This window comes from Odocoileus virginianus, chromosome 28, assembly GCF_023699985.2.
Source record: "Odocoileus virginianus isolate 20LAN1187 ecotype Illinois chromosome 28, Ovbor_1.2, whole genome shotgun sequence".
Classification (NCBI taxonomy): Eukaryota; Metazoa; Chordata; class Mammalia; order Artiodactyla; family Cervidae; genus Odocoileus; species Odocoileus virginianus.
The window spans coordinates 39,362,610-39,389,556 of record NC_069701.1 but is presented as its reverse complement, the minus strand read 5'-3'; the positions used below and the strand labels follow the sequence as shown (position 1 = coordinate 39,389,556).

Sequence of the window (26,947 nt, the reverse complement as noted above, 5' to 3'; positions counted from 1 at the left end):
CCAGTGGCTGCGGGACACACTTCCTTTTCAGAGAATGGGGAGCCTTCATCAGGATAGGCCACGGGCTGGGCTGTGAGCCCTCACATTTGCTGCAGAGTAAGTTCTCTGACCACAGTGCAATTTAATTGGAAATCACCAATCACCACAAAAATATCTGGAAAATTCTTTTTGGAAATTAACTGTATACTTCTAAATAAACCCTAGGTCAAAGGAGAAATTAAAAGGACAATTAGAAAACATTTTAATTGAGTTATAATGGAAACACCATTTTTTTAGAAGAGGAAAAAGTGGAAGCAGCGATAGATTTTGTTTTCTTGGGCTCCAAAATCTCTGTGGATGGTGATTGTAGCCATGAAATTAAAGAAGACACTTGCTCCTTGGAAGGAAAGCTTTGACAAACCTCGACAGTGTCTTAAAAAGCAGAGACATCACATTGCTGACAAAGGTCCATATAGTCAAAGCTATAGTTTTTCCAGTAGTCGTGTACAGACATGCATGTTGGACCATAAAGAAAGCTGAGCACCAAGGAATTGATTCTTTTGAACTGTGGTGTTGGAGAAGAGTGTTGAGAGTCCCTTGGACAGGAAGGAGATCCAACCAGTCCATCCTAAAGGAAATTGGTCCTGAATGTTCACTGGAAGGGCTGATGCTGCAGCTGAAACTCCCATACTTGGCCACCTGCTGTGAAGAACAGACTCGTTGGGAAAGACCCCGATTCAGGAAAAGACTGAAAACAAAAGGAGGAGGCAGCAGAGGATGAGCTGGTTGGAGAGCGTCACCAACTCAATGGACATGAATCTGAGCAAACTCTGGGAGATGGTGGAGGACGGAGAAGCCTGGCGTGCTGCAGTCCATGGGGTTTTAAAGGACATGGCTTAGCGACTGAACAAGAGTGGAAACACAACATCCTAGAATTTGTGGGATGCAGTTAAAACAGTGTTTGAAATCTTTTGGTTTTGTAGCTTAAACGTTTGTTCTGGGTAAGAAGAAAGTTCTCAAACTAGTAACATAAGCTTCTACCTTGAGAAGCTAGAAAGTGAAAAACCAATTAAAGCCAGAGTATATAGAAGTAGAATAAAGGTAAGAGCAGAAATCATTGAAATATAAAATATTAAAAATAGAGAAAAAAAATCAATGATACCACAAAAGTATTTTAAAATATCTGGCTATACTGAGCAAGAAAGGAGAAGGCAGACATTACCAAAACCAGGTACAGAGAGAGGCCATCCTCATAAAGTCGGTAGATGTTAAAGTACAAGAATGAGAAACAACTCTGTCTGCAGATCTGATGACTTGCTTGAAACGTGCCAATTTCTTGGAAGATAAAAATGGCCAAAACTGACATCATAAATGGCCATGTATTTATTAAATTGAACTGATAATCAAAAACATGTAGACTAAACTTCAGGTCCTGGTGAATATTATCAAACATTTAAGGAAGAAATAACAGTCTAACAGAAGCTTTTAGAAAATAAAGGGGGAGGGATCATTTCTCAGCTCATTTGACGAGACTAGCATGACCCTGACACCAAAACTAGACATTTCAAGAAGACTACACATCAGTGCCCTTCATGGACATCACCCAAAAGCCTTTACCAAAATACTGGCAAAAGTAAATCCAATATGTATAAAAGGATAATTATTGTATGACCAAGTGGCATTTATCACTGAAATGCAAGACTGCATTCAAGACATTTGAAAAACCCGTTAGTGTAATTCACCATGTTAACAGAAGAGAGGAGAAGAATCATACAGTCACCTCAGTGAACACAGGAAAAGTGTTTGACAGAATTCAGTCATTTGGAACACCTGTTCACAGCAGAAAGTCTCAGCAAACTAGCAACGGAGAACTTCCTCAGCCAGGTAAAGGGCTCTATGGGGGCCCACAGTGGGCCGTGACCATTAACAGTAAAGGACGCGATGTTCCTCCCACACGTGCCCCAAGTGGAGAGCACGGCCAGGGTGTGTGTGCTGAGTTCTCGCCAGTACAGGAAGGTGAGAAAAGAAAACTGCCTTTATTTTATAGGTGACATGATTGTGTACATGGAAAAATAGAAAAGAGTCAATAGAAAAGCTGTTTAAATCACTGAGTTTATCAAGGTCATAGGACACAAGGTCAATATACAAAAACCAGCTGCATTCCGATGTGCTGGAAACAATTTGTAAAAAAAAAAAATTTAATAGTTTGGCATAAAAAATGTGAAATACTTAAAATAACATGCATGATCTGTACACTGACAATTATAAATAGAGAAATAACCACATGTATGGATTTAGAAGACTTAAAATGCTCATTGTCCCCAAACCAATCTATGCATCTCCATGACCCCATCGAAACCCCACTGGCTTTTGATAGACATTGACAAGGTGATTCTAAAACTTAGGTGAAAATGCAAAGGCCCTGGAATAACTAAAACACCAAAATTGTAGAACAGAGTTTGGAAGACATGCTACCTGATTTCACAGTTTACCAAGCAAGATAATTAAGATCATGTGGTGTTGGTATAAAGACATACATAAATCAGATGGAATAGAATCAAGTTCCCAGAAATGGCCTCCTACACACATAGGCAACTGGTATTCCCCAGAAAGGCCGAGAAAATTCATTGCAGGAAGGGTTAGATTTTCCAAATGTGACATGGGAACAACTGAATAAGCCGTACGGAAAAAAGATAATGAACTTTGAACTTGTACCGTACACAAAAGTTGACTTGAAACAGATAATAGACCTAAATGGAAAAGCTGAAATGGGAGAAAAGCTTCATGACTGTGGCAAAGAGTTTTGGAGGTTACATACAGCTCTCACCATCAAAGAAAAACGATACAATAGATTGGACTGATTCAAAATTTACAACTTTTTGTTTTTTGAAAGACATCGTTAAAATGAAAAGCCAAGCCACAGACTGGGAGAAAATACTGCAAATTTACATCTGACAAAGACTTGTGTTTAGAATGCCTAAAGAACTCACAACTCAGCAAGAAAGCAAACAACTTACTTTATGAAAGGACAGAAGATTTGAACACGATGCAGAAGATAAATGACCAGGAAGCATCTGTTCTTGTGCTGATATAGTCATGAAAGAAATGCCAGTTAAAGCCCAGAGAGATGCCCTGCACACCCGTGTCAGTGGGTAGAATTAAAACCGACAATGCTGAATGTTGGCAAGAAGGTGATGTCACATACACTGCGGGTGGGACTGCAAGAGGGGGTGACCAGTGTGGAAAACAGTTGCCTCTTATATAAAGTCAAATACACACTTAACCATACAGCCCAGCAGTCTCTCTCTTTGGTACTGAGCCAAGAGAAATGAAAGCCTGTTTCCACACCAAGACTCGAATTCGCATGCTCTGATAGCCCCAGACCGGGAGCATCCTATGTGCCCAACATCAGACGAGTGTGTGACCACGCTGCGTTGGGGCCGTGTCACAGAGAACTGCTCCACAGCGGACGGACGAACACTGCCCTCCCCAGCCGCGCAGAAGTGTCCCTGACCCCAGCGGGGCCGTGTCTGACGATTGCGTTCGCGTGGAAGCATTCTGTTGCAGTCTGGAGGGCTTGACTGCGGAGGCCCCGGAGAACTCGGAGGGTGACGGCGGTGCCGGTGGCAGGCCGGCTGTGTGCTTTAGCCAACAGCGCACGTTTTAGATGAGTGAGTGCGTGTTGGTTTATAAATTCTCCCTCAGTGTTCGGGTTTTTTAAGGTGACGCTGTCATCTTGGCAGCTGGCATGGCAGACTTCTCAATTGGGAGTGGTCCTTCAGAAACCGTCCCCACACTGACGGACCGACGGGGGACAGACTGGGGGCACGGGGGCTGGCCAGCTGTGCTCACTCCCTCCTTTTAGCAAGTGTGCTGCGGTGATCCCAGCGCATATGTGGCGCACACACACATACGCATCCTGTCTTCCACGTTGGTGCCACACTTGCTGACGCCCAAGGGTCTTGGGCTTTGGAAGGGGAGCCTGTTGGGGCTGTCAGCCTGTGTCCATAGTGTTGGAATGAATGAGTTGGTGCACCGTGGCAGCGCCAGGTCCATAGACGGACGTCCCGTCTCCTGTCTGGGTCAGCAGGGCCGGGCCAGCGCAGCAGGCCACAGCGGGGAGCTGGGCTGCCAGCGGGAGAGGACGGCCTGGGGGCAGCACTGCTGCTGGACCGCCTGCAGCGGCTCCGTCTGTGCCGGGGACAGGTGGGACCCTTGGTGAGGCCACTCTTGCTTGTGTCTCCTAGGAGTACGCCCAGGCCAGGTTCGATGCCTACTTTGACCAGAAGAGGAAGCTCGGGGTGTGACCATGTGCGGCCTTCCCGCCTGCATCCCTGGATGGCATGGGGGTGGCCGAGCCCGCGGCGCCTCTATGCTCCGACTACTGTACCCGCGGCCAGAAGGCTGAGACGTCTCGCCGCCCAACACAGATGTGTATGATACGAAAGACTGTATTAAAATTGAGTAACATTTATTTCTTATCTCGTTTACGACCTCACTAGGACTCTGAGATTGGGAAGCAGAATTATAGTACACTAGTGCAATAGTGCAATATCTCAGACCCCTCTCATCTAGAGAAGACGTTTCTGTCGCAGGTGCCTTTTGTGGTTAATGTTGATCTTTACACGATGAGAATGGCCGTGCTGGCGGACAGCGCTGAGTGGGCCCTGTGATGGGTGTGCAGACACTGCCCGCTCCCGAGGGGGCGGTGACACTGTGACCATGCTCCTTGGCTTGACCACCCCCAACGGTGCGGGGGGCGCGGAGGCCAGGAGGAACGTGGCTACCTGCTTCCTGTCGTCCGAACTTCCCTCTGCTGGTGAATCTCACCCCAACTGGATGTGCCCTACCCCGTGCCCTCTAACAAAGTGCTTTATTAACCCTGGCTTCGGGGCGGGTGGCAGGCCATGGCCACCGAGGGCCACGTGGACACACCTGTCCCCCCACCTGCTCTCTGCCCCCAGCTCCCACCCCCTGCTCAGCCTGGAGCTGGGGCTGCTCCGGCAGGGCTGGCCCCCGGCCCCCAGGCCTGGTCCTGCCCCGTGCCCTCGGAAGCCTTCTGCCGCCCCGGTGCTGGGGCCTTGGCGTGCCCGCGCCCGCTGCCCACTCATGTGGTCATCACGCGGCCATCCCAGTGGGAGACCACAGCCCGTGGGTGGAGTCTGGGGCATGGATAGAGTATAGCTGTGAAGTCCATGTATATTAAATGTCCTTTGGGATAAATCCTTTTGTTTTTTACTCTGAACTCTTATTTGAATTGTTTTTTTGTGCATACATTCCTGCTACCACAAAGATTGTACCATACAAACAATAAAAAGTATAAAAGGCTATCTCTGCTGTCACCCTGGAATGTGTCCTGAGTCTCGGGGTTGGGGGGACGCAGCTGTTCCCGATGCGGCAGGATGGGCGGGACGGCGGGGTGGCCGGGCAGGTGGAGGGAGACCACCACCCGTCCTTCCAGATGTCTGGAGCTTGGCCGGGAGGGGCCCTCGAAGCCATACCCTCTGTGCAAGGTCTCGGGACACAGCCCCCAACGCTGCCTGTGCCCACGAGGCCCTCCGCCCCAGCCCCATCTGCCTTAGACCCCAGGATTCTGCCGGGCGGCGACCCGCGGGGTCAGGTCAGCTCCGAAGTCACGGCTCGGGTGGCAGCTCTCCTCCCAGCCCCACCCTCGCCCCCTCCTCACTGCTTTCATCCTAGGTAGCATTCCCGGCTTCCCATCTCCTCAGTGTCCTCCTGGGTCAGACCGCACGCTCGCCAGAGCAGGGGTCAGGCTTGTCCCTGGTGCAGGTGGCCCCCCACCCACCCCGTCCCTGCGTCTCCTGAGGGTGACCTCCAGCCCCGGGGTGTGCCACCCCAAGCCCTGGGTGTGCTGGTCCCACAGCGCCCAGCGCTCTCAGCCAGGCTGCTAGCTGTCCGTGCGGCCAGCCTCTCTCCGGGCTCACACCTCCCTCCCCCCAAACACGCCCGGCTCAGCGCTGGGCACCTGCCCCACCTGCGAGTGCTCAGCTCTGCTCCCCAGGAAGGTGAAGCTCGGAGTCCTGGGCTCAGTCCAGTTCCTGAGACACACGCCACCCTCTGTTCCTAACCAGACGCTGCTCTTTCTTGGAGCCAGGTCTCTGCCAGGCATGTGGGCTGTAGCCCAGAGGCCTGGGGCCCTGAGCCGGGGCAGCCCTGGACTCCAGAGGGACAGGCTCCTCCCAGCAGCTGGCCAGATGGAGCCACAGTGGTGGGGCCTCCTCCCTGCTGGCTGTGCCCGGGGCGTCTCTGCCTTCAAGGCAGCCTTTGTTCCTGGGGCCTGCAGCCGGAAGAACCACTTGGCAGCTCCTCGGAGGGAGAGCGCGAGGCCTCGGGGAAGCACTGGCTCTGCCCCCCAGCCAGCGGTGGGACCCAGGTCAGAGATGCCCACAGGGTGCCACCTTCCCCCCAGCAGCTGGACAGCCAGGGGGCAGGATTGCCCACCAGGGTGGGGGGGTGGGAAACGGGTAAGATGGTGGCCTCTGGGGACAGGAAGGGAGGCAGGCCGTGGGGTCCGGTTCAGCCCTTTTTTGACCCTCAGAGCCCTGGGCAATGCTCGGGGTGCCCTGGACAGCTTCTGCCCACATCTGCAGGAAGGTGGCCTTGGGTGTGACCCGCCATCCCCTGTGGAGTGATGCACTGCCCCCTGTGCAGTGCGGGTCACACAGTGCCCCAGGCTGCTCTCCACTCCAGAGCTTTGTGAGTGCCAGTGGCCAGCGCCAGCATAAGGACATGAGAATCTGGCCAATTCATGCCAAGCACCTCCCTCCACACCCTGAGTATCCGAGACATCATCCTACAGTTTGCCTACCTCCAAGGACAGGGAGCTCACTCACTCCCCCTGGTCCAGCCTGGGACAACAGTCATCCTGAGCTAAAATGCACTAGACACATCTGTCATCTGTCCTAGTTCTGCCCTCTCCCCGCTTCCCCGAGTCTGGGGGTCCTGCAGATGTGCTTCTGGGCCTCTGGTGACATCTTGAGGCCCCAGATCCTAGATAGTGCTTCCCACCTCTCCACACCCCATACCAGCTTCAGCTGCAAAGACAGACCTCAGAGAGACACAGGCTGGGACGGTGTCCCTCAAACCAGAAGAGGCTCCTGAGGAAGGACCAGCCCAGCGAGAGCCCAGGCTCCTGCACACCAGCCTCCCAGGCCCTGCCTCTCAGACAAGACCAAGACACGGGTCCTAGGCCTTCTTTGCCTTTATTACTTTTTTAACTCGGTCGCACCATGTGGCATTGGGATCATAGATCCCTGACCAGGGATCGGGCTGTATTGGAAGCACCATCCCTGTATTGGAAGCATGAGGTCTTAAGTGCTGAACCACCAGGGAAGTCCACGGCCTCGGTATTTGTTTCCCGCTCCGTGCAATAAGGGCAGGTTGTGGGTGTTACTCATCCTCCACCGCAAAGGTGAAGGGGCTCAGCTTGTAGCCGGAGCCCGAGTAGAACTTGTTCTGGAACTCCACCCTGGGGGACGAGAGAGAGCTGGTGAGAGGACACCTGCCCCCCGGCCCACCCCCCGCGCTGCCCGCACCAGCCCGTGGCCTCTCACCAGTGCAGCCGCAGTGCGTGCAGGAAGGCTGAGAGCCCCTCCATCACCAGCAGGATGGCCACGGTCATCACGGCGAAGGCGGCAAAGACGGGGACCAGCACCACGGCCTCCACGCCCATCTCACCGCCCAGGCCCAGGCCAACTCGCATCACCATGGCCCACAGGACCTCCGACAGTTCTGCAGGTGAGGGAGGGAGCAGTGGGAACCGCCTTGGCGTCCCGAAGTCCATCCTCCCCAAGGTCAGCAGGGGACCCCACCCCCCCACCCCCCTTTCCAGACAGGGACACTGGGAAGTGCTGGGAGGAGATGTGTGGGGGCAGGCGCCGGGACTCACGGGCGTGGGCCAGGCTTAGGGCCCAGAGGCGCAGGTAGGAGGCCGTGTTGGAGATGCAGCCGAGGCAGAACTCGATGGTGTGGATGGCCTGGTGCATGAACACCTCGGACAGGACAAACTGGGGGGGACGGGCAGCAGTGAGGGGCAAGCCGGGCCGCTGGCCTCCTGCAACCCAGGGAGTCCCCACACCCACCTCTTCCTCCTCTTGGTCCCCGGGGCATCCGGCCTTCTCCTCATCAGAGTTCTGGCTGGCCACAGACACCTCGGGCTGGCCCAGAAGCCCGGCCTTGTCCTCATCCTGGAGGTGGGAGCAGCAGCATCAGCAGACGCATGGGCCCCGGGGGGCTCTCACGGCCCGGCGGGACCCTCCGCGCCAAGCCCACACGCCTCCCCTGCCCCTACCAGCGGTCGCCGCCTCCGAAACTGGCGGCGCTGGTGCTTCCGGCGCAGGAACAACGGAGTGCCCAGCAGCAGCACGGGCACCGTAGCCAGGGCCAGGACCACCAGGGTGGACTGCACCACCTCCTGCGAGGGAGGGGCGGGAGTCAGGGCGCCACGCGGTTCCCGGGGCCCAAGGAGCCTGCCCCCGACTCCTCCGCCGGGGCCCCTCACGGAGCAGGGACGCCGCCCCACACGGAGTTCTGGGAGGATGGCACCCCAGGCTTCCAGCACCCCCTCGGCTGGACCATCTCTGCTGGTCCTCCGTCCGACCTCCCTCCTCGTCTCACGGCCTCAGGTCTGCATCCCGCTTTTCAGACCAGGAGCCTGCCGCCAAGGGGCGGGGCCCCGTCGTGGGGGTGGGTGGGCCCACCCGGCCCCGCCCCCGCCCCGCCCCAGCCCACCCACCGGCCCGAGCCCACCGGCTCCACCCCGCCCCACCCACCGGCCCGAGCCCACCGGCCTCGGCCCCGCCCACCTGCCCCCGGAAGAGCGGCCGGTTGGTGGGGCTGCGCGAGAAGAGGAACATGTTGATGAAGTGGATCAGGATGCTGGGGGCCGTGGCAGCGCTGTCGGCCGTGAAGCACAGCCACTTGTAGATGACCAGGAAGACCAGGTAGCCGAACAGCCCCAGCAGGAAGACCAGCTCTGGGAGGGTCTCCAGAAGCAGCCGGTGCCACTGGCCGAAGTGCCTGGGGCAGGGGCATCGGGTCACCAGGCCACTCTGGCCCTGCTCAGGCCCCCCAACCCCAGGACCCCGGCCCTCACACGTGGTTGAAGACTCCCAGGACCACCCCGAAGGTCATGTGGGTGACCCCCAGGATGACGGACATCTTCATCTTGAAGGAGTTGAGGAAGCTCAGGTGGTTGACCGCCAGGCTCCAGACCTGGGGGAGCAGGAGGGCCGGGGGGTCACGAAGGGGCCTCCCCACCCGAGTCACTCTCATTGGCCTGCGTGTGCCCCTCCAGGGCCCCCTGCACAATCCGTCACCCACCGATGAGGGGCAGCAGAGCGTCGTGGTTAAGAGCACAGCCTGGGCCCCTACCCCAGCTCCTCCTGGCCGGGCAACTCTGGGCATGTACCCTCAGCTTCCTCATGTATGAAATGGGGAGAGTGTGCACTGGCATGCACTCCATGGAGTTGTCACAAGGACTGGACACGAAATCGTTTCAACAAGGCCTCAGAACGGTGCCCGCCTGGCACAGAACACTGTCCTTATCAGGACTCACTTCTCTGCTTTTCAAGAGGCTGCAGTGTGGGCCCTGCCAGGCAGGCCCTGGTCTGAGGGACCCTGAGCGGAGAGCCCCAACCCACCCTCCCGCCCACACCACCCCGGACGGATGGCCAGAACTCACAGGGTCGATGCCGAAGGGGTAGGGTCCCAGGAAGACGCCGGTGACGTTGGGGTCCAGGGCAAGCAGCTGGTGCTGGGCCAGGAAGGCATCGCTGTGACAAGAGTGGGGAGGGGGCGGTCAGGGGCCCAGGGGCCTCAGGACTGCAGCAGGGGAGTGGCCGGGCCTCACCTCCAGCCAGACTGGTTGGCCATGGCTGCCACGCTCCAGCCCGAGGGGAAGATGGCTGTGGCGCGGCTGAAGCACTCGTTGTAGATGAAGCCAGTGTAGACGGAGAACAGGCCCATGAGCAGCAGCAGGTAGCGGCCCCCGAAGAAGGTCCTCCAGATCTGGGGGTGTGGGTATGGTGAGAGCCAGCCCTGGCCGTGCCTGCACCCTGCTTCTCCCCCAACCCCCAGCCCCCCGCCACCCCTCACCTCGTTCTGCGCTGACTTCACAGCCGGCTGGTTCTCGGCCAGCACCATGGCCAGGGCAAAGAGGAACATCAGCAGCCCGTGGCCCACATCACCAAACATGACAGCAAAGAGGAAGGGGAAGGTGATGATGGTGTAGGGTGCTGTGGGCAGAGGGGCCACATGGTCAGCCAGGACCCCGGCCCTGTAGAGGGGCCCCCAAGCCAGGGTCCAGGGCCCCAGGAGACACAAAGGTGGTGTTTGCCAGGCAGGGCCGCCACACCACTCGCCCGCATGCAAGAGCCAGCCATCTACTAGCTGTGCAACCTTTGGCTAGTGTCTTAACCTCTCTGAACCTCCATCTGCCCATGGGCAAAATGGAGATGATAATACCACTACTTTCTGGGGCTATTAAAAATGAGACAGCAGGCCATAAATAAGCAATATAAACTCATTAGTTCCAGCTATTATTTATGAAAAGAGCTTTAAGCAGAAGCACAGAGAGCCCAGTGGAAGTCCTGGCTGGCCCGTGGCAAGTTCCAGAAGGCCAAGTTGGTCACTTAATCTTTGGGGCCTCAGCTCCCATTTAGCAAATAGGGAGAATTTCTCATAGATGTTAGGATTCTAATGCACATCCCAGTTATGGGTCGAATTGTGCACCCCGCCCCCACAAAGGTAGGTTGGAATCATAACCCCCAGCTCCTTAGAAAGTGACCTCATTTGGAGATCCAATCTTTACAGATGTAACCAAGTGAAAACGAGGTCAGTAGAGTGGGTCCTAATCGAATATGACTGCTGTCCTTATAGAATGGGTGAATTTGGACCTTAGACACAGACACCGGAGAAGGCCATGCGAACGTGAAGACGGCTGCCTGCCAGCCAAGGAGAGAGGCCTTAACAGAAGCCCCCTCAAGCTCTCAGGAGGAACCAGCCCTGCCGACACCCTGATCTCAGGTTTCCAGACTCCGGAGTGGAGAGATGATAAATACCTACTGTTGAAGCCACCCCATCGGGGATGCTCTGTTACGGCAGCCCGAGCAAATGAATACCTCCCCAGAGCCATTGCTGAGAGCTGGGGGCACGTCAGCAGCCGTGATATCTGGGGATCGGGCTGCTCCGAGCAGACTGCCACCTGCCAGTACAGAGGAACTACGGGCAGTGGAAATGGGTGGGGGTCGCACACCAAGCTCCCAGGCGCCGTCCCGGAGGGCCAGCAGGCCCAGGGGACATGTGAGCCAGGCCTCGGTCCACACAGCCCCGGATTCCACCCTCAGGTCCTGCTCGCACCACCTTGGGGGCTCCAAACCCTTTCTCCTGCCCACTGGGTGAGGCAGGACCCCTCCCTGGCCTCGGACTAAGTCCCACTCCTGAAAGGGCCCTCCTCACGCTTCACCCCCGGACCCCTCCTCCGGGCTCACACGGAGACGCCCTGCAGCCCTCGCCCAGTGACACTGGGGACGCTGGGCCACTGGGCACACGGCAGCCAGCCTGCCTCAGGGGGAGTGCTGTCTGGAAGGAGATGGACCGGGCGGGTGACAGGCCAGGTCCCACGGGCCTCGGGAAGGTGGCCAGGGCCAGGGAGAGAGGGAGCCAGTGCCCGTTGACCCCAGGACGGACCCAAACGGGAGGGGCGGCCACACCCAGCTCCAGCCTCCTGGGGGCGGGCACCATGATGCCAAATCTCTCACTTTTTGCCAAAGTCTCAGGAAAATGCAGACTTTTGCCAAAACTCCCTGGTGCTTGCAGCAGACGCTCGGCCCAGGTGGCACGGGGCCCTCGGCAGCTCTGTGTGGGCCCCTGCTGGGTGCACCAGTCTCCAAGCAGCAGCCTCACCAGGCTGGTGAGCACCTGGGAAGTGCCAGGAGCTGATGGCCTCGCTGCCTGCCCACTAGGGCTGGCCGACAACTGAGGGCGCTGGGTGTGGAAGCCCTGCTCGTTGGCCTTGAGACAGACACGCTCCAGTGTGGCCGGACTTCACCCAGGCCTGGCCCTGCTCAGCCGTCCCTTCCCCGCATGCCTCCCCATCTCCTTGAGGTCCCTTACTGGTTTCTCCCGGGAGCACCTCTCTTAAGAGACCACTTGCACCAGAGACCCCACCTCAGGATCTGCTTCTGGGAAAACCTGACCTAGGGCTGTACCCAACTCAAACCTTTCAACATGTCTGGACAACATGGCCAAACAAAACACACCAGCAGACGGATTCTGGCCTCGTGGGCCACTGGTTTGCAACCTCTGGTGACCATTCATCTTCCCAAGACTGCTCAGAGCTGAACTGTTATCTCCATTTTACAGATGAGGAAACTGAGGCTCAGAGAAGCTAAAAAACTCATCAAAGTAAGCAAGTAGGATCTCAAACCCGGGCCACTCCTACTGCAAACTCCTTTGCACAACTCAGCTGGCTCCCTTGTACGTTTAACAAGGTGGGGTTTTCTGGGGATAAACTCGAAGCCCCAAGGCGCCCCCTGAGAGCATGAGAAGCAGAGCGTGTCTCATCCCAGGAGGCCGGGGCAGCCCCAGCGTGGAGACGCAGCCCTGCCAGCCTTCTACCCAGGGCAGCAGCGACCCTCCCGAAGGCCGGGGCTGTGGGAGGCGGTGGCCCTCACCGGGGTTGACCTCCTGGTAGCGGCCCACACCGTAGGCGTCCACGATGCCCTGGAAGCTGGCCGTGAAGCGGTTGGTACGGATGAGCGTGGGGGGCATGTCCCGGCAGGGGATGCAGTGAACCACGGCGCTCACACCTGCCTCGCTCTGGAGCATCCAGCAGGCAGGCAGGCAGGCAGACAGACAGACAGAGAAGGCTGAATGCAGGAGCCTCCAGGGGCCTCGGACCTCCCCAGCCAGGCAGAGCTGGAGAGGCAGAGCACTGTGGGGACTCACCTGGGGCAGCCCCTTCTCTCCCAGTGAAATCGGACGACCAGCCCCACCTGCCCCCTGTTCAGGGAGCTTTAGAGATGGCCAGAGACTGGCCCAGAAGTCACTTGGGAGACACAAGCGTGCTTCTCCCCATCCAGGTGGCTGGGGAGAGGGAGCCCGTTGTTGCCGCCAGAGACCCTGCCTACCGTGGCCACGCCCGGGAGGCAGGGTCAGCACACCCATTTCACAGATGAGCCCAAGGCTCCCTCCAATCAGCCCAAGGTCACAGGGCTGGGGCCTGCAGAGCCTGGATCTCAACATGGTTCTAACACCCAACACGGCATCCCAGGGCCTCAGGGGGAAATGGGGCTGGGGAGAGGGCTTGCGGGGCCAGAGTCATCCTGGAGGACTCCCTGGAGGAGGGTGAGCCCCGGGAAAGGCAGCACACCCACGGCACGGGGAACGGGAAGTGTGTTGTGAGGAGGAGCTCCTGCCTAGCAGCGGGGTGGGTGGGAGGCCCCCCAGCCCAACTCACCGAGCTGTCCTGCAGGGCCTGCTGCAGGGCGGGCAGGTCGCATGTGGCACACCAGGCCTCGGCGATGAGGCATTTGTGCGTGGAGCTCACGCTGCACTGGTTGAGGGCCAGGTACACGGCCTTCACCTTGCGGATCTGCACCTGCCAGGGCGGCAGCAGCCTCTGCACGCGGCCCAGCACCTGGCTCAGGAAGCGCTCCGTCTCCCCCAGGACCTGTGGCCAGAGTGGGCAGTCAGGGGGGCGGTGGGCCGCTGGGGTGGCGGCCGGAGGTCCACCGCGGCCGCGGGCACCCACCTCCTGCAGCTCCTGGCTCTGCTGCTGCAGCTGCTGCAGGGCCGCGCGCCGGGCCGCCGCCTCCTCCGCGAACGGGAAGACGTGGCAGTGGAAGCTGGCAGGGAGCCGGGCGGTGAGCGGGGCCCAGGGTCCAGGCCGTGCCCGCGGGAGTGTGGAGGATGGCGTGGGCTCAGCGTCGAGGGTGGGAGGGACACCCAGGGCCCTGGGGGTCTCACCAGTCAGTGATCTTGCGGATCTTCTGCCCGATCTGCCCGCCCCAGTAGGAGATGAGGAAGGTCATCCACGTGGCAGGCTCTCCCTGCAGAGGGGGGCCCAGGTCACCCTGCAGTCCCCATCCTGGGGGGGCGCACCCCCACCCAGGCCGCCCCCCGCCTGCACACCGTCACCGGGTCCTCCAGCTGCTGCTCCGTCTCCCGGAAGCTGGCGATGAGGAAGCCGCGGCAGGCCCTCCAGAGCAGGCGCTCCAGGGCTGCGGCCTTGTGGGGTTCCACTGCACCGGCCACGAAGCTGCGGGGCCAGGCAGGGCTGGGCAGGGGCTGCGCCGACCTCCCCTCTCTTCCACCCAGCCTCCCCATCCGGGCCAGGCACACCACCCCTCACCCCCATGGGGTAGGCAGGAGCCCACCCGACACACACACACAGCCAGGAGGGGAAGAAACCCGTGGGCCAGGGGGAATCCCAGGCCCGAGGGAGGAGGAGGCAGGGGACAGTCTGAGGGAGCACTGGACAGGGAGTCTGCGCTGACGGGAAAGAGCGCCAAGCTGCCCCTCACTTACTTGACCCTCAGGTCCTGGTGCGGCCCTCCGGGGGCCTGGAGCAGAGGGGTCCTTTCTGACGGCCCATCTGTGTGCGTGGCTGCCGACTAGGAGCCGAGAGGCACCGTGAGCCCCAGCCTGGGGGGGCCCAGCACCCCTACCCTGCGCCCCCTCCCGGTGGGCTACACTGACCGGGGGGCTGTGGCCCTGGCCCAGCACGGCCGAGTGCAGCTGCAGCTGGTGCCACTGGGCCCGCAGGGCCTGCTGGTTGCCCCGCACGTCCCGGAGCTCCTGAGCCAGGCGATCAGTCTCCTCCTGGATACGCAGAAGGTCGCGGGGCGGGGGCGCCGGCAGCCCCCCCTCGGGCAGAGGTAGCGTCAGCCCAGCCCGCCGCACCTCCTCCTGCAGGAAGGCTGGGTGCAGAGGGGAGGGGTGTCAGGAGGCGCCGCTCGGGGGCCGCCACCAGCTAATGGCCGCTACTAGCCAAGGGCTGGAAGGCTTCCCCAGCAGTTCATCGGGCAAAGAATTCCGCCTGCCAGTGCAGCGGACATCGGAGACCCAGGTTCAATCCCTGGGTCGGGAAGATCCCCTGGAGGAGGAAATGGCAACCCACTCCAGTAATCTTTCCTGGAGAATTCCATGGACAGAGGAGCCTTGTGGGCTGAAGTCCATGGGGTCGCAAAGAGTCAGACACGACTGAGCAACTGAGCGCATACACAGCCAAGGGCTGGCTAACATCTAGGGGATTCCAAATGTCACCTCAAACTCCCCTGGCCACCAGCCAACTGATTCACTGAGTCCAAGACCCCAGAAAAACCTCAGGCTTAAACGTCCACCCCTGTGTGTTTACTTGGCTTCCCCGCCCCGGGGCTCTTCTGGGCTGCTCTCCGTCCGTCCCCAGCCCCTGGCCTGGGTCCCACAGCGGTCTTCCGGCAGGCGGCCTAGGGCAGGGCCTCGGACAGCAGCTTGCATGCAGGCCCACGGAGGACCTGCCTGACTACTTAAAACCCATCAGGCAAGCCAACCATTAACCAGATGCTCTATCCTCCCACTGTGCCGGGTCCTCCTGGTAGGGGTTTCTGGAACACAACCTAGGGCAGGGGTCCTTCTTGGAGAAGCTACTCCTTGGGGCACCGAGCCAAGATTGGTGGCCTCTGCTCACCCCAGTCCAACGGCAGCAGAGAAAGTTCTGTCCACGCTTCTCTCCTGCTTAGAGACCTACAGGTGGCGCTCAGCATCTGCAGGATGATGTCCTGAGTCCTCACTCGGCACTCAAGGGCTCGTCCAAACCCTGGCCTGGGCATCAGCTCAGCTCACTCAGGAACACCCCATAGATCCCAGCTGCCCTGGCCTGGCTCTGCAGGGCCTGGCCTGGCTCTCCCTTCTCTTCCTTCCTACTGGGTGCCTGGGACTCCTCCTTTCAGACCAAGCTCCACTGGCACCTCCTCCAGGAAGCCTGCCTGGGGTGTGCAGGCCCAGGGCCAACTCACTGAAGGTCTTCTCCAACTCTTCGCAGCGCCGAACATCCACCACGAAGCGTCTCTGGAAGGCACTCACCGAGGCGTTGAGCTGTGGTTGTGCATGGAGGGATCAGTATTCCAGGCCGGGGAGCCAAGGAGGTCCCCCACGAGGGCCAGGCTGGCTCTCCTTAGGCCATAGCTGCCTCCCCCAAAAGGTGCTGACCACACCATGACCCTCTCAATGCCCAGGTGAGGACGACCAAGCCCCACGTGGACCAGGGCCGAGGAGGCCTGGCTGAACCCAGGCTGGGGCAAGCGTGAGTAAAGCCAGCCTTCTTGAGAACAGAGTACCCAGGGACAGAGGCTGCCGGGATTTGAGCCGGGCAGGGGGTCAGAACAGGGCGATGGTCTACCTCTGGGATGCCCAGGGATGAGGCTTCCCCCCACACCCATCCCAGCCCCACTCACATCCCTGAACTCCACCAGGCCCAGCTCCCCGAGCTGGCTCACGCAGGTGTAGGCGGCAGCTGTGGGCAGGAAGAGCTGGACCAGTGCCACCTCCTCGCTCCGGAACATGGAGCCCATGGTCCTGTGGGGCAGGCAGGGATGGGGGCTCAGGCTGGGAGGCAAGAAACAGGCAGCTGCCCATCGCCTAGGAACTCCATGCTTCTATGATCCTGCAAGGTGCTGTCATTACCCCATCTGACAGATGGGAAAACTGAGGCCCAGGGCGGCTCAGCAGCATGCTGAGGTCACACCAGAAGTAGGCGGCGCAGCTGACCCCACGGCCAGACCCAGAGTCCAACACCAAGCTCCTTCCCAGCTGGATCTGACTTGTCTGAGACCCCTGCACCCCCAGCTCTTGGCGACACTGGCTTTTCTCACACCTGGCCCCGTCTCCTGTGTCCCCTCTCTGTGACCTGCCCTCACCTCTTCAGGGCCCCAGGTCAAAGGCCACCTCCAGAGCTGGGCCCCTGACCCACCGTGGCCAGCTGGAGCCCTTGCCTTTCCACCCCGGGGAGCATCCATGACAAGGACACGGGGCTGAGGTCTGGCCTGTCCCCTTGGGCGGTCGGAGCCCGCCTCTTTCCTGCGGCAGCCATGTGCTGAGGGGGTGGGGGCCACCCCCGGGCCTCGGGGAAGACACTGTGGACAGGAAGGGCCTCTGAGCACGGAGGACCTTCCCCTGGGGCCTAGGCAGCCCTGCCACAGCCCCGGGAGGAGTCCTCCAGGTGTCGAAACCACCGAAAGTGAAACTATGGAAACTGAATGGGCAGGAAGGGCCTGGCAGGGGAGGCTCCCCTGGCCTCCGATGGGCCCTGCGGACACCCGGCCCACAGGCCAGGCCTCGACAGCTGCTGCCCTGGGGGCCCGGGGCCGGCCCCCGGCCCCCGGCCCCTCTGTGGGGCTCCCTCTCCTTAGCTCTCCCATTGAGGTGGGAGAGGGGCAGGGCTGGGCGAGGGCCCCGCTGAGGGTGAACGTTTGGCGCCAGAGCGCTCCACCCGCTGCCTGGGCTGGGACCACCTAGCGGGTCACTTCCTCCTCTGGGTCTGGTTAACTTAGGAGTAAATAGGAAAAGCAGCCCCTTCCCCAGCTGGAGAGAATGGCAAGAGACGGCTGGGGGTCCTGAATAGGGGAGGGTGAGCAGACGGCCCAGGGACGGAGGCTCTGAGCCCTGCCCAAGCTGGGGTTTAGCTGTGTGTCCTTGGGGGACTCTCCCACCCTCTCTGGGCCTCCACTTCCTCTTTGGGTGAACGGGACTCGGCCACTCAGCAGAAGCAGGACCTGGTGGGGAGATAAAAATAACCAGGGTCCCCATGTACCTCCTCACCTCCACTACCTCATTTAAAACTAACAGCAGGCCTTGGAGGCGAGAAGCACTGTACCCCTGTTTTATAGACAGGTCAGTAGATGGCCAAGTCAGGCAGGAGCCGGGTCTCCGGGCTGCAGGTTTGGAAGTTCCGGCCTGAAGTATGTCCTCAGAGGGAGGGTTTTTCTTTGCCCCAGGCTCCCTGAAAGGCGGGGCTGGCCAAATGAGGGGTGGCAGGGAGCTAGATCCGGGATCGCGGTGGGCAGCAGTCCCGGACAGCTGCTGTGACCAGTCTGGCCTGGTGCCCGGCTCACAGGGCCACGGGGCCTGGCCCTCCCCTTGGGTGGTCAGCACAGGAGTCCAGAGACCTGGTCAGACCCCTCCCCTGGGGTTTCAGCCCTCCACCGGCTCATCCCCTCCCCCTCCTCTACCTTGGCCCCTGCCTGGGCCAGGACCCGCACCCGCGACATTTACAGAGCAAATGAAGGGGCCGAGGCCCTTCAGGATCCAGACTAGTCACTTTTGTACCCCCCACCTCCTTCTCCCTTGGGAGGCTGGAGGCTAAGGCCAGCTCCTCCAGACACCTCTCCTCTTGAGACCCTGGCTCGCCACGATGAGCCGCGCTGCAGGCGAGGGTCTGCGCTCTCTTCTAGCTCTGCCTCTTCCTCGTTCGGTTGGGCCTCAGTTTCCGCATCTGTAGAATGGGTTCCTCCCTCCCAGAAAGATGCAGCAGAGAAAGCTCTGAGCAGAGCCTGGCCCGGCAGAGCTCAATACGAGGGATCACAGGCTGTTAACACCCCTATTCTCCTCCTCTTCCTCCTCTGAGTCGCAACTGTGCACCCCCACTCCCCAACAAGGGCTGACACCCGCGGGCCTGCGGACTGAGCTGCCTCTACTGATCCACACGGGTGGGGGCGCCAAGACTCCCTTCCGGGGCGGAGGGAAGCGAGGGCGGCAGGAAGAGCGGGGGGCCCCGCAGCCCGCTCTGGGGCACTCACCCCGGGTCGGCCGCACGCGGCACCGCTCGACTCCACCCGGATCTCCTGGCTCAACTTCTCTCTGCCTCCGCGGCGCCCACGCAACTCACTTTTCCCGACAGGCGGGGCCGGGAGGGGCGGAGCCAGGGAAGCCCCGCCCCCAGGCCGCCCCGGGCCCGCCCCCGGAGTCCTGGAGCGGGTGCGCGAGCCCGGCCGAGGGCGGGCGGGAGGCAGGCCTTGGGCTGGGCCCTCGCTTCCTCGCCCCCAAGGTGGGAAACCGTTCAGAGCCGTGAGCCGCCTAAATCTGGGCGAGGAAGCCCAGACCCCAGGGCAGACACTGGCGCCCACCGTGCACGTCTACAAGGCTGGGATGTGGGGAAGTGCTCAACCCAGGCCCAGGGGCTACATGTGGCGACCTCCTCCACCTGGGCCTATGGCTGACAAGACCCCCAATACACTCGGGCCCCAGGCCCGACCCACGTGTCCCCACCTCTGGGCCCCCTTCCCTCTTGAGTGAGGCTGTAGTCACACAGGTCCTTCTATCTTCCTGTTTCTGAGCAGCCACCGGGACTCCAGGCCCAGTGCTCTGGGCCTCCCCGTCAGTGGCAGCAGGACCCCGAGGGCCAGGCGGCAGACCGCAGCCAGCAGGCACTGGGCAGTGCGCTGCCCTCACTGTCGCTGCTCCTGTGACTGGACTTGTCCCTGTGTCCTTACTCCTAATTAGCTGCATGCAGCCTGTCCGGTCCCAGCCTGTGGGTCACCACTGTCCAGCTGCCTGCACTTTGGACGGGCCAAGACTGTACCCACTGGGGCCCGTCAGATCTGGTGATCCTTGAACCCCCACAGCAGAGGAGGGGCCTCTGGTGGTGGTGGTGTAGTCGCTAAGTCGTATCCAGCTCGTGTGACCCCATGGACTGTGGCCCGCCAGGCTCCTCCATCCATGGGATTCTCCAGGCAGGAATACTGGAGTGGGTTGCCATTTCCTTCTCCAAGGGATCTTCTCAAATTGAAGGAACTGAACCTGGGTCTCCTGCATTGCAGGTAGATTCTCTCCCAACTGAGCTATAAGGGAAGCCCAAGGGTCTCTGAGGGGTGGGCAAATGGAGCCCCAGAGCTGGGGGCTGGAAACTGAGTCACAGCCAAGGTGTCTTCAGAAGAGTGGGGGACACTTTTGGTAGGGTTACTTTCAAGGAGAAACTTCAACACAATTGAACTTAGTACCACTGGGGGCCTCAGGTCAGTGCTTCCTGTGTAGGGCAAACTGGAACTCTTAACATGTTTCAAAATGGCCTTAAGAGCTGCACTCTGACCCAGCAGTAAGGGAAGGAATTAAGTCAGGGGCTGGACAGGTTCATCTGTGGTGCTAGAGAAGACTCTTGAGAATCCCTTGGACAGCAAGGAGATCAAATCATTCAATCCTAAAGGAAATCAACCCTGAATATTCATTGGAAGGACTGATGCTGAAGCTCCAATACTTTGGCCAACTGATGCAAAAGGCCAGCTCATTAGAAAAGACCCCAATGCTGGAAAAGATTGAGGGCAGAAGGGGGCAACAGAGGGCAAAACGGTTGGATGGCATCATCGGATGAATGGACGTAAGTTTAAGCAAACTCTGGGAAATGGGGAAAGACAGGGAAGCCTGGTGTGCTGCAGTTCATGGGGTCAGAAAGAGTTGGACATGACTGAGTGAACAATTTCCCTGTGTACAGATAGACTCAATGTCAAGCTATGTCTGAAAAGAAAGCAAAACTAGAAGTGATTTAGGATATTCAAGCCTGCCTCTGACAGCTGGCCTGTTTTTTGGAGTTCCTGCTGCCAGCAGCCGCCAGGACTAACAGTGCTGGACTCATTGGCACTCCCAGGGCTCAAGTTGTCCTTTCTGGTCCTGTACTTCTTACCTCTGAGCCACCCTGTGGGATGTAAGGTCCCCCAAACCTTGGCCAATGGTGGGACCACACAGGTCCTGGGAGATGGCCCAGCAGGTCCTGGTAAGCAGGCCCATATGTCAACAGGTGGTCTGAGAAAGGGGGGTCTCCGGGAATGAATTGGGCAAAGTCTGGGCTTCTCTGCTGCAGGCCTTCTCAGAGCCTTGAATATGCTCCCGGGCAGAGCCTGTCCCAGGAGAGGCCCCTTGGGGCACTTCCTACACTTACTGATCCAAAGAACACCCTCCCCCTTCTAAGATGCATCTGGGGAGATTAGTGTTTTGTAAAAAAGCACTTTTGGAAATGATGAAGGGAATTCTTGAGATCTCTCAGACCTCAGTTAGTTTTTTCCTCAAGATGTGTGCTGTGTGACCTTGAGCAAGTCACTTCACCTCTCTGAGCCAGCTTCCTCACTGCTGAGAATGAACTGAAATACTCTCACACCGCTCGGCACCAAGTCAGAAGGGGCTGTTGTGGGGGCTATTCTTCTGGCACCGGGCCCCAGAAGGGACCACATGGCCTTGCCGGGGCCACAAAGCAGGAAGTGCTGAGCAGCAGAGGCCACGCGAGCAGTCTGCTCCGAGGAACCTGGGGAGGAAAGGGATGTGGCTGGAGGACAGGCAACGCCAGCTCACGGGCAGCAGGGCTTGTGTCATCCCCTCGTGACTGTTACCCCAGAGCAGCCTTCCCCCACTCCACCCCTGGCAAGGATGCCCTGGCCTTTCCAAGTTCCTGCTACTTGATGTACTTCTGCCTGCGGTTGGGCAAATGAGACTTTGCCCAACTTATTTCTGGAGAGCCCCCTTTCTCAGAAGGCTCTAGGTTCTCAAGGGTCTCAGCTGTGGGTGGTCCTCAGGAGAGGACAGGCCCCGGCCTCACCAACTGGACACACAGGATTATGCAAACAGTGCCCTGAGCCGACCTTCAGCTAAGCCTTTGTGGAATAAGCCCAGGAAGACGTGTGGGCCGCGGGCTGCTGTGGGCTGGGGCCCAGCCACAGGGAGGGCCTGGCAGGTCCCACAGGAAGGCAACTTGGTCCAAGGATCTGATCCAACGGAAGAATCCACAGGCTGCGGACGGTCCCGGCCCAGACAGCAGACGCATGACGGAGGCAGTGGGGGAGGTCAGAGCTTTTTATTGGGCAGGAGGGGCTGCGGCCAGCCGGTTATCGGTACAGGTAGTCGGCCTGGATGTTGGCGGCGATCTCGGCCTCCCACTTGTCCCCGTTGTTGAGCAGCTTTTCCTTATTGTACAGAAGCTCCTCATGCGTCTCCGTGGAAAACTCAAAGTTGGGGCCCTGCGGGCAGGGAGCAGGAGCAGGTGAGTCAGGCCCCTCCCAGGAGCTCCCGCCCCCTCCTCCCCCACCGCGGGGCCCCACTCACCTCCACGATGGCGTCCACGGGGCAGGCCTCCTGGCAGAAGCCGCAGTAGATGCACTTGGTCATGTCGATGTCGTAGCGCGTGGTCCGGCGGCTGCCATCGGCCCGCGGCTCAGCCTCGATGGTGATGGCCTGGGCGGTGGCACAGGGGACTGTCAGCTGCTAGCCACACTGGCCCCTGGCACAGGATTCAGCCCTGCATGGGCCTACAGAAAGGCTCCTCTGTCGTCCACTCTCAGCCCTCGTGGGCCTTTCCTGACTCCCCTCCTAAGAGGCCACGTGGCATGGCCATGAGGCCGGCCTCTGCATGCTTGCCCGAGCCGACACTCTCATTTGCTATCGGCCAGCACCTCCTGCCCGAGGACGCGAGTCCCACGAGGAGAGGGCTGTTGCCTGCCTGGCACACCATAGCACCTGCAGCCCCAGGGGGTTTCACCCTGTAAATAATGCACTTTCTGCTGGCTGCAAGTTGAACAACCCTCCCAACTACACCTAGTTATCTCCACTTAATGGATGAGAAAACTGAAGCTCAGAAAGGTGGAGGGCCTTCCCAAAGCCAAGGAGTAAACGAGGGGCAGAGCCCAGACTCAAACACAGGTCCTTAACTCTCAGTTCCCGGGTGCAGCCTGGCACCGCCGAAGGAAGGGGTGGCCCAGGGCTTCCGCAGAGGCGAGGACCTTCAAAGGGATGTGGCCATGGCCCTGAGACGTCCCCAGGAGCATAAGGCCCACCACTCACAGAGGGACCTTTGCCTAGCAGCCTCTCTCTTTGTGCCTCAGTTTCCTCCTCTATAAAAATGGGGATAATAACCCTGACCACCTAGAGCTGCTGCAGAGAGAGGTCATGAGCTTGGCACAGTGCTGGTCTATGGTTGGCACTCACTGCCCAGATGCCACTGTTATTTCTGGGGGGGCTCCTATGTGCTCCAGAGACTGGGGACTGCAAGGTCACAGCTCATGGGCTGCAGAACCTGGGAGTGATGCAGGAGACGAGCCAGGACTCGGGCGGAAGCCGTCCTGAGCAACCGCTGGGAGGGGGACGCTGTGTGGACAGTGAGGACCCTGTGACTGCTGTGTACTGCCGGGCACATCCACCACCTGAGCGCCCCCCACTTTGTCTGTTTCTGCACCCACAGGCTGTGACTCTTGGCAGTCCGTGCGGGACCCTCAGACAGAACCAAATGCCAGGGGCTCAAAGGAGCTGCAGCCAGGGGCAGCAGGCGGCCCGGCTGTGGCCCGAGTGGCCCCGGGTCCGGCCCTGTGAAGGGCGCACGTGTAGGCAGGGCTCCTGACACTGCTGCTGCACCATGTCAAAGTGGTGGCTCTGGCCTGGCTCTCACACTCACGACCAGACCCCCAAGGGCAGGCCCCAAGTGTGTCCTGTGGTCTGCTCAGGACTGGAAGCTTCCCTCCATTGACTCACCACCTCTGAGTCGGCTCCGGCAAAAAGGCCTCATGGTTCCTATCCCGGGGCAAGTGGCTCAGAGCGGGAGGGGACTTCCCTGGGGACACACCCAGCAGGGGGTTGAGAACTGGGACCCAGGGCTGCCCGCTTCTCTTTCTCTCTGCAGCAGACTGTGGCCACCCCTTCCCAGCGGCCGGGGTCAGGGTGGCGGTCAGCTGGGGTCGGGGCATACCTGGGCAGGGCAGACGGCCTCACAGAGCTTGCAGGCGATGCAGCGCTCCTCCCCGGATGGGTATCGGCGTAGCGCGTGCTCCCCGCGGAAGCGCGGGCTCAGTGGGCCCTTCTCAAACGGGTAGTTGATGGTGGCCGGCTCGCGGAACAGGTAGCTCAGGGTCATGCCCAGGCCTGGGGGCAGCACGGGCGCAGTGGAGGGGGGCCCTCCTCCCTCCCACATCTCTACCCACCCTGAGCCTGCCTTGAGCCTCCCATCCCCCGGGCCCACCTCGAACGAGCTCGGTCCACAGCAGGGTCTGTGCTGCCCGGTCGGTCACCGACTTCATGTCCATCGCGGGCTCCCGCAGGTTCACATACTCTGCAGGGGAGGTGGGCAGAGAGGCCATGGCAGGGACCACGCACAGGCCCTCTTCAAGGACTCCAGCTCAGGAGATGAGGCCTGGCCTCCTAGACATAAGATCTGGGTCCCTGGGGGGCTTGTTCATTCACCAAACGCCCCCTGCCTCAGTAACCCTCGAGGCTGGCCTCCGGCCAGGGGCAGCCCTGGCCTGCTTCTCCCTCCGCCTGTGTGGCCATCCAGGCCCGGAGGGGACGCAGGTGGGGCTTGGGTGCTCGGGTCCTGAGGAGGAGGTACAGGCTCCCAGGGCTCACACCTGGCAGTCCCCTCCTGGTCCCACGCAGGGAGGTCTGAGATCACAGGCACAGCCACAGGAAAGGACCCCCCCCCCCAACCCCACCCCCGCTGCCCTGCAATAACAGACCCCTCCCCCATGAATCATCTTGATCACCCGCTTCGTTTTACAGAGGGGAAACAGGCTTCGAGAGGGGGAGCCCCCAGCAAAGCCAGGACGAGAACCCAGGCCTTCGCCCCTGCCCCCGGCAGGACCATGATCACCAAGCCTGAGGCTCGAGGCACCCCGGGACTCACTGTAGGTGGCTGCCACTGCACTGCTGTGAAGGCCCCGGCCACTGGCATGCCCTGCAAGGAGAAGGGTTACGCCATGCAGATGTGACCTCATGCCAGGAGGCTGGGCGCCCACACCCTGGAAAGGTGCCCTTGGTCCTACCTGCACGTGCGGCCTGGGCCTGGGCCAGGGCCCGAAGTAGCGTGGGCATGGTCAGGCAGCGCATCTGTGGGGTGTGAAAAGAGAGGCAGGCACAGGTGGGTCCCAGACAGGTGTGGTCCTCCCCATATGAAACTCCAGCACGCCACTGTGGCGTCTCGGCCCCTGCTCACCCTCGTTCCTGCCAGAGGCACAGATGGCCTCCCTGTTCCCAGCAGCTGCCCCTCTCAACCTCCAACCTGACCCAAGTAACACTGACTTGCATTTATTGAGAGCTAGCCGTGCCAGGCACAGTGCTAGGGATCACAGGTGAGACACTGTCATGTTAAGTGACTTGCCCAAAGTCGCATACTGAAGGGAGGGTTCCTGATGTGAACCAGGCCAAACCCCACCCTTCACACCCCCCAGCCTTCCCCTGCTGGGACCCCTTAAAGGCTTAAATAACCCTCAAGATCAAATTCCTCTCCCCTGCCCCCCGCATCAAGGTCCTTCTGGAACTGCCTCCCTGCCTGCCGAATGACCTTGGGTTTTCTCCTCTGTAATAAGGGGGTCAGGAGGATGGAGGGGGGCTCGAAGAGGCCACGGGTTTAGCCCAGAGCCTGGCACTTAGCCAGAGCCGCAAAGTGCCCTTCCCGTGACCTGCGACCTCTGGCGGGCCCATTTCTTTCGACCGCTGACTTCAGGGTCAGGTGCCCAAACCGGCTCCTTCCTTAACTTTCCTCCCGACCTCTGACCCCACGGAGTCGGCGGCGCATGCGCCCTGGAGGCCGCCGGCGTCTCGGTCACCCCCGCCCCCGGCTGCACGCCCAAGGACACGGCGGCCGCGCGTGCTGAGCAGGCCGAGGTGAAACCTGGGCGCGGAGCCGGCAGGGCCCACGGGGGCCGCACCCCCGCCCCCCGATGCCGCGCTGCCTAGACTCGGCCTTAAGGGCTGAGACCGCATCACCCACCTTGAAGCGCGGCCGCTCCGTCCGGTGCGGCGCCGCCCGTCCGCAGAGAGGCGGAGCCTGCCTCCCGAGACGCTGCCATTGGGCCGGCTGGCTTCGCCATTTCCGCGCTGACTCTCCATGGCGTGGTCTGATTGGCTGGCGGTGCAGCCGAAGGAGGCGGGATAAAAGACAATCTTCTCCCGATTGGCTAGGGAAGAGCAGGCGCTGGAAGGGCGAAGGGGCGTGGACTCCCGAACCCTTAGAGGCGGGACATCCGAGGAGTGGTTTCAGGGTGCAGCTCCTATCCGACCGGGCCCTCCGGGTGAAGGGAGACGCGCTGCGCCCCGGCGGGGTACGGGTGATAACGGTGATTCTGCACCATAGTTGGGCCTTGGTAGGCTTTTGGGCTTCCCTGTGGCTCATCTAGTAAAGAATCTGCCTGCAATGCGGGAGACCTGGGTTCGATCCCTGGGTTGGAAAGATCTCCTGGAGAAGGAAAAGGCTACCCACTGTATTATTCTGGCCTGGAGAATTCCATATACAGTCCATGGGGTCACAAAGAGTCGGACACGACTGAGCGACTTTCGCTTTCACTTTGGAGCCCTCCAGTCAGGAATCCTCCAGTTAGGATTCTCCAGGCAAGAATACTGGAATGGGTTGCCATTCCCTTCTCCAGGGGATCTTTCCGACCCAGCGATCGAACCTGGGTCTCCCGCACTGCATGCAGACGCTTTATCATCATAGCTGTGCTTGCTCTATGCCAAACCTCCACCCGGGCAGCTTCACTTAATCCTCACCACAACCCTATGTGGAGGAACGATTTACGAATGGGAAAACTGAGACCCGGGCTTGTGCAGGAGCTTGGGCCAATCCTTGAGAGCCGCGCAGTGCGGCCGCCTCAACCGCTCCTGGATGTATACGACTTGGGAGCCCCATAACCCAAACAGCCACCAAACAAACCCATGTTTCCTCCCGGTGACTTGTGTTGCAGAGGGAACTGGGAGGCTGCAGACACTGAGAAGACCCCGAAGGCCGCCCGTATCTTGGGGGGGAGAGGGGGGCCAGGAGTGGAATGTGGACAAGGAGGTCTTCCTGGAAGAGCTGACATCCAAGCAGAGAGCACGGAGGGGTTGGGCAGAACAAGAAGGGCCAGAGGGCGCGCCCAGGGCGTGAGCAGGACACATCAAGGGCATCAGAAGAGGACGAGGATGGCGGTGCAGGGCGAACGCGGGGCTGTGGCAGAGCCTCCGAAGGGAC

At 60.0% G+C, this 26,947-nt stretch overlaps 3 protein-coding genes across 8 annotated transcripts in view; 1 reads left to right on the top strand and 2 right to left on the bottom strand.

Moving 5' to 3' along the window:
- The window catches only part of CHKA (choline kinase alpha), a 59,479-nt gene extending 54,170 nt beyond the window's left edge, over positions 1–5,309 (top strand). For all 3 annotated transcript variants that reach the window (XM_070457749.1, XM_070457748.1, XM_070457750.1), the window contains one exon: positions 4,227–5,309. In XM_070457749.1, coding sequence (XP_070313850.1) covers positions 4,227–4,286 — 60 coding nt within the window. In that variant the 3' untranslated portion in view covers positions 4,287–5,309. The remainder of the gene's footprint in view (positions 1–4,226) is intronic.
- Positions 5,310–7,186: 1,877 nt separating this feature from the next.
- Positions 7,187–18,909, bottom strand: TCIRG1 (T cell immune regulator 1, ATPase H+ transporting V0 subunit a3). Of its 3 annotated transcripts, none has more exons than XM_020880772.2 (20): positions 18,777–18,894; positions 16,437–16,557; positions 15,999–16,077; positions 14,701–14,921; positions 14,530–14,615; positions 14,134–14,260; positions 13,969–14,051; positions 13,754–13,847; positions 13,460–13,672; positions 12,675–12,819; positions 10,096–10,235; positions 9,851–10,008; positions 9,683–9,773; positions 9,095–9,213; positions 8,805–9,018; positions 8,291–8,413; positions 8,082–8,186; positions 7,889–8,006; positions 7,554–7,731; positions 7,187–7,468 (listed from the first exon to the last, which is right to left on the bottom strand). In XM_020880772.2, exons 2-20 carry the CDS (start codon positions 16,551–16,553, stop codon positions 7,390–7,392), a joined length of 2,490 nt encoding a protein of 829 aa, XP_020736431.2. In that variant the 5' UTR covers positions 16,554–16,557; positions 18,777–18,894; the 3' UTR covers positions 7,187–7,389. The 3 variants fall into 3 exon arrangements, with proteins under 3 accessions (XP_020736431.2, XP_070313846.1, XP_070313847.1); XM_070457745.1 differs by lacking the exon at positions 18,777–18,894 and adding an exon at positions 18,314–18,693; XM_070457746.1 differs by lacking the exons at positions 7,187–7,468; positions 7,889–8,006 and having other exon boundaries at positions 7,608–7,731; positions 18,777–18,909.
- Positions 18,910–21,798: 2,889 nt separating this feature from the next.
- On the bottom strand, positions 21,799–25,812 carry NDUFS8 (NADH:ubiquinone oxidoreductase core subunit S8). Of its 2 annotated transcripts, none has more exons than XM_070457747.1 (7): positions 25,712–25,812; positions 24,765–24,828; positions 24,626–24,676; positions 23,966–24,055; positions 23,696–23,868; positions 22,063–22,191; positions 21,799–21,977 (listed from the first exon to the last, which is right to left on the bottom strand). In XM_070457747.1, exons 2-7 carry the CDS (start codon positions 24,826–24,828, stop codon positions 21,846–21,848), a joined length of 639 nt encoding a protein of 212 aa, XP_070313848.1. In that variant the 5' UTR covers positions 25,712–25,812; the 3' UTR covers positions 21,799–21,845. The 2 variants fall into 2 exon arrangements, with proteins under 2 accessions (XP_070313848.1, XP_020736425.2); XM_020880766.2 differs by lacking the exon at positions 25,712–25,812 and adding an exon at positions 25,283–25,501.
- Between the last annotated feature and the right edge of the window lie 1,135 nt (positions 25,813–26,947).